This window comes from Numenius arquata, chromosome 20 (assembly GCF_964106895.1).
Source record: "Numenius arquata chromosome 20, bNumArq3.hap1.1, whole genome shotgun sequence".
Lineage (NCBI taxonomy): Eukaryota > Metazoa > Chordata > Aves > Charadriiformes > Scolopacidae > Numenius > Numenius arquata.
Window position 1 is genome coordinate 6,001,572 of NC_133595.1, and position 11,240 is coordinate 6,012,811.

The window sequence follows — 11,240 nt, forward strand, 5'->3', positions numbered from 1 at the left end:
AGCTGGCATTGCATACATTGTGCACTTGTATTGACTGGCTGCTTTTAGTTTTATTATCAGTGTCATTTTATTTATGTGTATCTAAATGTGAACTGATGAAGTCATGGATGCTGCAGCTTGATGCTGGCAGACTTGACATCCATTTTTACGTTTAAGTTGGAAGGTATCACGACAGTGCAAGCTTTTCCTGCTCTGCCCCAATCCTTGCTGACTGTCGAAATTAGTTGTAGCAGTAAAAACTGGAGTTCAGTTTTCAGGATTTTCAGTCCTTGATCTTGGAGCTTTCAGCTGATAGCAGAGGATAATAATAAGTTTTCCCACCAAGCTGAACTAATCTTGTTTTGAAGTTGAGGCAACAGGGTACGTGTAAGTGATTTAAAAAAACTGAACGGAAATTAATCGCAGGAACTGCTCAATGATTTTTGTTCTTCAGAAAAACAGCTTGCCAAGGGTCATGATGCATGTTTTGCAGTAATTTAAAACTCATCCACTGGATTTTTATTTAACAAAAATAGTAACAAATTTCAGTTTGTGAAATGAGTCACCGAAGGAGTTTTCCCCTGTAGTCGAAAGCTTTCTTTCAGACACTTCCCTCTTATTAAGCTCTGGTTAGAGGACCTTGTCTGTCCCTGTGTTTTATTTATAGTATGAAAGACTCTTTTCCTCAAGCTACCAGGCTGCAGGTACAGTAGTTCCTGAGAACTGGATGTGACTTCCAACATTATATTGACTAGAGAATAGGCAGATACTATAGTATTGACATAGGGAGTGTCTGGACAATGCAGATCAAGCATGACGTGGTGCCTTTTAGTTTGTCCAAACAATTTAATGTAAGAAATGTGGACTGTCTTTAGGTTATGTGTGGAATTATATGGCAAAAGTGGAAGGGGAAAAAAAACCCAAGGCTTGTAGCAGACTGTCCGCAATATTCTGTTCCACGCTGAGAAAGTCTGTTCTCAGGCAATTGAGAAATACTACTTATTAGCAGACAGACTTCATTAATGCTTCATGACTGTGCTGTCATGGGAGAAATTAATTGCGGTATTGCCTTTTCAGAGTGGCGTGTCCTCTCTGTCCTGATACAAATCCATCACAGCTCAATGCTGCTGCCAGAGGAGCCTGTAACCGTGGGGAGGCTTATCAGTGGTGGTGCCAGGCGGTAACTGTTCTATTGCAATCACATTGATTTTTAGATCCTGGGTGTGGAACAGTCTCTGCATGGCCCAGTTTGGAGCAGACTGATAAGGCTCCTTGTTTCTTAGCAACCACAGTCTGCCATAGCCAGAAACCTGCCCCTTTGCAGCTGGAGGGAAAATACTGAATGTCTCAAATTTGTATCTTGAACCAAGGTAAGTCATCGCCCCCAGCATATTTAATTTAAAGGACTTTGCATTCAAATAAAAGGAATGTGTTGGCAAAAGTTCCTTAACAAAGGGAAAGCAAAACTTCTCTGTCATTAATAAAACATTCCAATTTCTTTCCCTGTTTTTATTTAGACAGGTGTCTTTCCTGGGCATGGAGGTGCCATATGTCCTTCTCTTAACTAGACTCGTAGCAGAAGTTGCCAGCAAATCTACTGAAAGTTCGGTAGGTACATCATGTTTTTTGTCATGCTAGGTGCTATAAAAACGGACGGATCAGACTATTTTCCTCTTACATTGCAGTTTATAGAAGGTTTTCTAATTCAACAGAAATTATCTATACTGCTAGCAGTCATTAACTGAAACTTAGCAGTGGGTCAGTTTGCTATGATGGCTGATTGCCTAGTAAAGCATTGAGTTTTTCCTAGTCATGTGCTTGTAGGCTTGCAGGGATGCAACTGATAACACCTCACACCGTGTGGAAAAAGCACCCTGATGATCAAAAAACCACTTTTCAAGCTGCTTGGCAGTTTAATTACAAACAATCCTAAACATGGATGCCCAAAAGTTAACTTTTCAAATGACTGAGAAGCTCTGAAGCAGACACTGCTTCAAGTCGCAGAAAAGGGTCAGAGTATAAAATCCTGACTGCAGGAGAGTTTGGCCAACAAAACTTTTCAAGAAACTGGTCTTAACTGTGTTATCTGTAGATCTTCTGGTTCTTTACTGTAGTCTACCTCCCCATGATGTGCTAACAGTGTGAAGTCAGCCCACTAATTTCAGTTTTGACACTCCCAACCATTTCTCCTGATAGCTTTCATCTTCGTAATCCCTGGATTTGATAGTGTTCCCTGATAAGCAGAATAATACTGGCTGTTACATGTTAGGTATGTTTAAGTTACTTCTGTGGCTGAATATAGATCAGGTCTTGTTACTTTTGACTGAGAATACTTCATCCCTTTTTAAAACTGATTTGACTTACCCTATACTTTAGGGGAATGTACCTGCAAAACTTCAAAAGATGTGGGAGTTTTATGGCTTATTCTTTTTTGTACAGGTTCAGAGGGTGGATATACCCAAGTCTATATGGGATGTTACTAATATTTATCTAAAGAACCATAGAGCTTCTAATAACCTTTTATCTCTAAGCTTATGTCACAGCTTGTAATTTGTAAATAACTTTGAAACTGGCTTTTATATAAACAAAAAATAAAAATAAACTATGTGCCTTCAGGATACGTGAAGTTATTCTATTAACTATTTAAGGAAGAAGCTTTTGTAGTTCTGCTGGATTGCTCCACGGAATAGAGATGTTATCGTCTCTTGCAATATGGGCATTCAGTGAAAACTGGGGTTTGCCAGTCATTCTGTTAATAGTATTTCATACCAAAACTGTTAGGGCATTTGTGTGGTGCTGTGGGAAGGAGCACTTCAGCCTGGAGAAGAGAAGGCTCCAGGGAGACCTTAGAGCCCCTTCCAGTATCTGAAGGGAGCCTACAGGAGAGCTGGAGAGGGACTCTTTGTCAGGAAGTGTAGCGACAGGACGAAGGGTAATGGTTTTAAATTGAAAGAGGGGAGATTCAGATTAGGTACTAGAAAGAAATTCTTTACTGTGAGGGTGGTGAGACCCTGGCCCAGGTTGCCCAGGGAAGCTGTGGCTGCCCCATCCCTGGAGGGGTTCAAGGCCAGACTGGATGGGGCTTTGAGCAACCTGGTCTGGTGGGAGGTGTCCCTGCCCAGGGCAGGGGGTTGGAACTTGATGATCTTTAAGGTCTCTTCCAACTCTAACCATTCTGTGATTCTATGAAGGATAACTCCTCTGAACCATGCTTCACCGAAGAATTTAGCAAGTATATTTCTTAAGCCGTTTTTTGAGGCTTTGTCCAATGTCAACAGCAGAGTGTGCATTTGTCCTCAAAGTGTTAGTTTGGGGAGCAGCTGCCAGGTCAAAATCAGCTTGATGGTGCTTCTAGCTTGTTCTCTCCTTGTAAGGTTGCTTAATGCAAAAATAAGAAGTTACAGCTAATTTTAACAGAAGTTACTGCTTATTCCTCTATGTTCTCTGTAGATTGTTGTTGTTGAAGCATTTTAGTAAACTCTAGAACTGTGTGAAATGTAATGTAATTTCTTTTCTTAGGTTTCAGAAACAGAATGCTGTGTGGATATGTTGGATTCAAACAGTTCCTGTGCAGTAACCAACCAATGCAGTCCAGGTAAAGTGTGTCACTGTTTAATAAAATTCCAGATTGTTTTTGACAGTTAACACCAAAATACAGCAGCTGATTAACTGGGGAGTGAAAACAAAATAATTAGTGCATGTACATGTTGAAGTCTTTCTTCCTCTTTATACACAAGATAATGCTTCTTATGACTCACAAATGTTCTTCTTGCATAGTAAGGAGAATAGACAACTATTAATAAGGTTATTCTTTATCTTTTTTATTTAGTGTGCAGTTGGATTATGTAAGAGTTATTGTAAATGCTTAGAAGCCCTAAAAGCCTATTTAATGAGCATAAAAACCAAAAATGCTGTAATGCATATCTAAGGGAGCATTAAGAATAATTTCCATATTGTCTTGTTAGCAGAGAATGCCTCATTTTTCCTTGTGCCATATATGTAGAGTTGTTTTCTTCTAAATGAAGTTAAAAACTTCTTTAGTCACTCTCCAGAAGTAGCAAAAGGGTGGTTAGTTGTGGGTTTTTTTAATGCCATTTTATTTAAAACCAGAGAGTAAAAGCAGGAAAATGGCTTCAGAGCCCATAGTAACAAGAGAATTAGTGGCTTCAAAATTTGGGTCTGCTTCTGGGTTCAGTCATTTCTTTGTGGTGGTTGTTAAAGCATTTTAAGCCTGTCTGTTTTCACTGCTTTGTTAGCTTCTCTAACTGTTGCTTCATTTAGTGCATTCATTTCTGCTTCTAAATGATCTTAGATGTGGTATGAACAATTGTCTCCAAGTTACAGGATTGCGTTCTCTTAAATCTTATTGTAAACTGATAATCCACCAATATCTTTGGTGTCAGACAAGTGCTTTGATGCTTCCTTCCTACTGCTGTAGAAAGTCTTTGCCCTTACATTGGGTCTGTTTGTGTTTAGATTAAATGTCAGATGTAATTTATTACTGTGGGCATCAAATGTGCTGCTTCTCTCTAAGGAAAATGTAGTGGCAGAGCTGTTTTCAAATCAGCACCTTACTAATGGTTTGCTTTATGGGATAATTGATACCAGTTTGGCTCAAGGCTCTATAGAACTGGATTTTAGCCAGCACAGTAAGTTTTTTTTCCTTTAAATGTACACTGTAATATGATCTAGTAGGAATATACTTCTAATCTTCATGTCTCAAGTCTAAGCCTCAAGTGAAACCACCGTGGCTTTATTGTATTAAATGAAGTTGTTATTGAAGATGTGCCCTAATTTTTTTTTTTTTCTTAACAAAGGCATAGCAGTATGTGCATTTAAACATAAATAGAGAGATTTGAGCGTGGAAGACAAAGGCCAAGATGAAAGTTTAATCAGTTTCCAGCCTGCATGGTAGGGTGACTGATATAAAACACTCACCATCTGTCACAGAATAGTTTAAACAGGCTTGGGGGGTTCTTAAAGTGAAACAAATAGTACAATACTTGAGAGGACTGAGGCATGGGAAAAAGGCTGTATTATGACAGTATTTGTATTTTTAGCTTGCCATGCTTCAAGTGATTGACTGTAGGGATGCCAGCATCTTTTTTCATCCAAGTACACTTTTTCTGGTTCTTAGCATCTTTGTCCCTGCCTCCTTCTATTTTCAATGCTATATATTGAAATGGCATTAAATTTTATTTCAGCAGTGTGAAAACAAATGGTAAAATTCTGCTTCTTTTTTAGTATTGTTGACGATAGTTACAGGTTGTTAGACACTTGGCATTTTTCTCCAAACTAAAACATGTGAAGTGGTGAATGGTGCTATGTTGAAACTCTGGGATTTGTTTGCTCTTTCTCCTTTTTGACCCTTGAAAGGTTATGTCTTTCCTGGAATAAACACTTTGAAATGAAACCTCTTAACTTGTGTAACGTAAGAGGAAGCAGGAGATGTTTGTAACCAGTAGATGAAACGGGGAATTTCTGTTGTCGTTACCTCTTTCTGAAGACTGGGAAATCTCTCCAGTGACACTTTTATTGTTTTCAAACCTCTGTACATCTTATTCTTGTGCAGGTTGTTACAGACGATGGAATGAGGATGGTAGTAGCAGCTGCATTAAATGCAAAAATGAAACCCTCCCTGTTTCATCTGTTTACAACCTGACTGAATGCAGAAATAGTGAGTCATTTACCATCTCTTTATTTTAATGGGTGTTTTTTGGTACTGAGATCTCTTCTTCTGTGGTCTAAGAAGGCATCAAATGTTGCAGATTTTTTTTTTTAATTCCCTCCCACGTAAAACTTCAACCTTTTCCAGAGTCCTAATATTACTTTGAGCTTTTGAATGTCCCACATAACCTATGGGAACTTTGAAGTTTAGTGTGTAGAAACTGTGTAGAGTGCTGTGGAACCATTCCCACAGTCTAGGAGGAGGAGGGGAGAATGAAAATCTTGCTATGTATTAAAGGACCTAACCAAATGCAACATTAAAAAAAATAATAAAATCATTCTGACCAATATAAGTTCTTAAAATAAAAAAGCAAAGTCCTAAACATCAAAATGATTAAACTTACAGGGTAGGACCTGTATCAAACAGACAGTGAATGCTGAATTTTGTGACTGTTTTAATCTCTTCTGTAAGAAAAAGGCATTTGCTGTGGGCGTTTGCTGGGGACTTCTCCAGAGCACAAAATAGCTCAGACTGTACTTGAGTTCCTTGAAAAAAATCTATATTAAGGTTAGAGGAGGTTAGATTCATTTTGTACATGTGCTTCATTTGAGAGGTGAGAACCATTCAATTCCTTGTAAATATTTGTAATGAAAGAGATGAGAAACTTGATCTAAGTTTCTGGGAAATGCACCAGTGAATTATTTTCTTTTTGTACAAATTGTGGTGATGTTTGTTTGCTTCCATTTTTTTAAATACTTAAAGGTGACAAAGTATGAATTTTTCACAGGAGAAATCAGGGTTCTTACAGAATTTCAAATAAATGTTGACAAGTATAATAGCCTTTTACTAAGATTTTCAACAAATCTGTATTTTGTGTCAGATGTTACTTTAAAAAATTCTCTTTCATTACAGCTGGTATCAGAGGAATGAATTTCCAAATGAATATAAGCACCGTAACTCCTTTCATACATAACATCGGTGAGTAAATGGAAACAACTATTGAGTGCAGGCTTTGTGATTATTCAATGCGTACCAGCCCCTTCACGACATGCCATTTGAAACCAGTTGTAAAATATGTTTTTCTCTAATATAGGTTTTATTCTCAAGGTTTAGCCATTTTTACTTTTTCTCACTTGTTCTCAACAAGAATCTTATATAAGTCTTAGAGCTGAATTTTGAGGTAACTGTATTTTACTGAATGGTTCTTCCATCTTGTCCTAATGATCTTGAAGTGATTTTCTGGTACTGGTTGAGCTGGTTATTTATGAAACCCCATAACTTGAGTTTTGATCTTTATGCTGTGAGGGTTTTGGTTTTTAGGGATGAGACAACATGTAACACCTCTGTAAGAAAGAAGTGGCTTTGAAAGTTATATAAAAGATAGAATTCTATGATTCTATGAAAAGAAACATAATGATGGATTGAAATTTTGTGGCTATCCTCAGGAGAGTAGAGGCTAAGGCTTTACTGACGTGTGGCAGGCGGGACTGGGGGAGTTGTTCGTATAATGAAATGAGTATTCGAAGATCTTTGCAAATTTTCAGTGAGATCTGTCTGTATTTTGAAAAAATCACTTTTTTTTTTCTCCTATGAACATCAGGAAGTTGGTCTTTCTTTTGTTTAACCCTTCTATTAGAAGAGATTTCTAGTGAATAATAGTCTTTTTTTTTTTTTTTCCTCTCTCTCTCTTCCATATTTTGTTTTTGTGCAGGGGGCCCGGAAGTGGCAGCCTCTCTCATCTTAGGGACATTTTTCATCAGTTTATTCCTGATTCTGTCTGTTGCTTCTTTCTTCTACCTCAAACGTGCCAATAAACTTCCTAATGTTTTCTACAGAAGGAACAAAGGTAAAATGCTTCTAATTTTCTACTTAATCTCTGAAGTTTTGGCCTTTGCTCAGTTTCTTAATTTAAAACCTTTAACATTTCTTCATGTCAGTGTTCTGACTTCATATAGTTACTGCTCTCTCTTTTGATCATCCAAAGCAATGCCAACTAATTAAAAATTTTCTCCTGCTATGTGTTTACAGCATCGTGTGTTCATGGCAGGGCAGAGGGCTGTTCTCCATCTAAGTGTGCTTAGGTGCATATTACACAGCATCTCTCACTAACCCAGCTACTGGTTTTTGTAGCTTTCAAAGATTTGCCAGGGTACAATACTTGATGTTAGTTGCCACTGAGTATTTAGATATCGATGTTAGTTGTCGCTGAGTATTAGATATCTGATTTCAAAAAGGGGGAGGAAATCAGTCAGTGCGTTTTCCACAGAAGGCATTATTATAGAACTTAATAATACTTGTTTATTTCAGAACACAAAATACCAGACATCTATAAGGCCTTACAAAAGCAGTTGTTTATTCCTGGTTTAGCGAGAAGGAACTGTAATACTAAATGGCAGTGTACTTAGCATGGACGTGTCAGCAGCAGGAGAAAGGGAATGGAATTTGAGATTCCTCATTATTGCACTACTCATTCACTGTGTTTGCCCTCTAAATGCAGGATTTACTGGGTCTTGGAAGACCTAACTGCCTGACTTTGTTTATTTTTTTTTTTAAAGCAAATACCCCTTGAATTTTCTTTTTATACTGAAATTTATTGTTTATTTCTGCCATTCCTGTTACTGAGAAATGAAGCCATGTAACTAAGATGCAGTGACCTGACTTCATGCCAAAGTGATTCCAGAAAAGCTAGGGAAAGAACACCTGGGATGTGCTTAGCCATAGGGCACCATGACTTTATGGAGACATCTGGCTCTTTCAGATGCTTCGGGTTTTTGTGAAGTTGTTCTATGGTCTTCAATTTCTGGGAGGTGGTGAGCAAACTATGTGGAAGGTGATGTCTCCGTTTTGCCCAGTGTTTGTGCGAAACTGGGGCTGATCTATGAGTCTCTGTCTTGCCACTTCGATGCAGTCGCTTCGAATGATTCCCATGACAACCTCTAGCACAGCATTTGCTGTGTTAGAGCTCCTTCTGTTGAAAGCAAGCTGTTTACTCGTTAATCTGCTAAACAAATAGAACTCCTGTTATTTTCATTCATGTCTTACAGGACTAAGCTCAAGCTAGACTGTCATAACAGAAATAAGCTTAAAAAGAGAAAAAGAAGGGGGTGGGTAGAGAGATACGATTCCATTGTTTGGCTAAGAATGTTGTATCTAATCATGGTAACTTCACGAATATCACATTTCCACTCTTTGTGGTATCATTTCCTGTAAAACTATACAACAGAAGCTACCTAAGGTCTAAACTGATCAGTGCCACAGGAACTGCTAGTATCCTAATCACAACTGCCATACTAAAACCTCTGTGTTGCTTTTGCATGTGTCTTCAAGTAAATTTAGTCTAATACAAGATTCTCCTTCAGTTTTTAAGTGGGTCGAGAGCTTTTGTGCTATGACATTTCTAAGCTGGCAGGACATCAGACCTCTGTTGAGGCTTCAGTGATACTGCTGCACGTTTTGTACTGATGTTCACTCCGGTCCAGCAGGCTAAAGCATTGGTGTCCTTCGTTGAAGGAGAAGCATTAGAAACATTTCTCTGGCTTCTTATACCTTTCATTCTGTCTGGATGGTGATTGTCATGTGGCCAGTAAAGGCAGCGACCACTTGTATAAAAGTGTTGCATCTTTCACTGCTCAATTGTGCAGGGTTTTTTTTTTTTTCTGTTTGTACTGTCTTTTTCTGCTGGTTGACTCAAAGTACTATTTTTCCTACTGAAGCTTCTTTATATTAAAGAGATACTGCTGTGGCTCCCTTCTTTGAGAGCAAAATAAGTCATTCTTGGAGACCTTTGCAACCCTTTATCTCTAATCTTGAAAAGAGTCCTACAGGCAATGTGTTCTACTAATGGCATTTCTGAATGTTCTGATCTGTTTTGGTAGTCTTTGTGACAAAATGATATTATTTTTTTTTAACAATAGAACTATTCTGTTGCATGCATGTATTTTTAGAAAACTAGCAGTTCTAGCCTTCTAGAATAATGATGGTTAGTCTCTCTCTTTCTCTCTCTTTTAGCATCTGTTCTCCAGCCTAGTGAAACAGTAAGTAAATTCTGTCCTTCCAATAGGAACAAGCAAGCATAAACCATCACGTAAACAATAACTTATAGTTTTAACAGTTCATTAAGGAGCTACTTAATCTGATGTATGAGAGACTGAAATAAAAATAAAAGATGTTTTGGAGTTCTTTGTCCAAACTGGAAAAAAAGATGAAAGATGAATGCTGACCGTGTGGGTTCTATTGAGTTACTTTCTCCAAGAAAGACGGTGTGCACAGTAAATATTATTGGAACCCTAAATGTTCCTATATATTTTTAATGAAAGACTATGAAGACAAAAGGTGCTTTGTTTGACATGATCATTCTTCTGTTATGCAGGCATCCATGATACCTCCCCCAGCTTCTTCAGGTGAGGAACTCTTCTCTGGGTCATGCTGCTGCAAATATTTACCTGTTGGCTTTGAATTCATTCCTTTGAATGCATGTCGTAATTGAAAAGCAGGCGAACTATCTCAAAGTGGATACACTAAGAACACACAGCAAGTCAAAACAGTTACCTTTAAAGCCTGGTATAGAAGTGTGGAAATCTCTTGAGGGGACAGAAATCCAATGAAATCTTTCTAGTAGACCTTTTTGGTAGGATTTATTGCTTTAATTAATGTAGGCATACAGTATTGATGGAGTACTTTGTGTTAAAATAGATCTTTGACAGCTCCTAAAATAGATCTTTGACTTCTCTATCCTAATAGAGAAGTCTTGCAATTAGATGCAGTATTTTTTCAGAAGTGCTCAAAAATAAATTATTCAGTCTGGGACCTATTTTCAGGTTTCAGATTAGAATCTTCTTGCCAATGTTAGGTTGGCTCGTTTTCAGGCTTGCTGATTTGAAGCTTATCAGCTTCTTGAAACAAATAACACAGACTGTTTGGAATATACTGTTTTGTGTGTATGTGGTGTGTTTGTAGGTGGGCTTGCTTTGGCAAGGTGGGGTTTTAATATGTGTGAAAATCAGGCAGAAACTTATTCATTGGGGAAGACTTCATCTATTCAGGTTGTCTCAATTTTCCTCCCTGATTTTTCATAAAAGTTTATTTGTGGACTTGTGCTATGTCAGCTCTACATAGGGTTTTTTGTGTTTTGGATTTGGTTTGATTTCTTTTAAGGTCCAGAATGACTTTGGTCACTCAGGAATTGTTGGATGGCATGTGGTGTTATGAATTATTGATAAAGACATGCTTATACGGCAGGTGCTAATGATGTTTCTGTGCCCACCCTTTCAGTTCGGAAGCCACGATATGTCAGACGAGAACGGTCACTAGTGACGTCTGCATCTGCTGCTATGATCTCTTCTTCCGAAACCAGGGTCAGCAATGTTTAGCCTTCATTCTTGACTGAGGACTTTATAAGTGTACACAGTGTCGAAGAAACTTTTTCTGAATCCACTGAAGTGCCAGGAAAACATCGCAAGCAGCTGACCTAAATGGAAGTCCAATTACTGTGTCAAAGGGTTTGTGCCAAATGTTAACAGAGAAGTGAACTCATGCAAAGATACTGATCAGGCTACATCCAGTTCGGTGAACTGCTTTGGTGGTCTTTGAAATG

At 38.1% G+C, this 11,240-nt stretch overlaps 1 protein-coding gene across 1 annotated transcript; it reads left to right on the forward strand.

The window, feature by feature from the left end:
• The first annotated feature begins 1,515 nt into the window (after positions 1-1,515).
• Positions 1,516-11,016, forward strand: C20H1orf159 (chromosome 20 C1orf159 homolog). The gene is made up of 8 exons (XM_074161451.1): positions 1,516-1,587; positions 3,499-3,574; positions 5,552-5,656; positions 6,560-6,625; positions 7,359-7,493; positions 9,656-9,681; positions 10,017-10,047; positions 10,919-11,016. Exons 1-8 carry the CDS (start codon positions 1,516-1,518, stop codon positions 11,014-11,016), a joined length of 609 nt encoding a protein of 202 aa, XP_074017552.1.
• Positions 11,017-11,240: the final 224 nt, after the last annotated feature.

Excerpts from the sequence above, each read along its gene's own strand:
- C20H1orf159 (XM_074161451.1), top strand. The coding sequence starts at position 1,516 with ATGGAGGTGCCATATGTCCTTCTCTTAACTAGACTCGTAGCAGAAGTT. Across the intron at positions 7,494-9,655 it reads TTTCTACAGAAGGAACAAAG|CATCTGTTCTCCAGCCTAGT; the intron begins GTAAAATGCTTC and ends TCTCTCTTTTAG. Across the intron at positions 10,048-10,918 it reads ACCTCCCCCAGCTTCTTCAG|TTCGGAAGCCACGATATGTC; the intron begins GTGAGGAACTCT and ends CCACCCTTTCAG.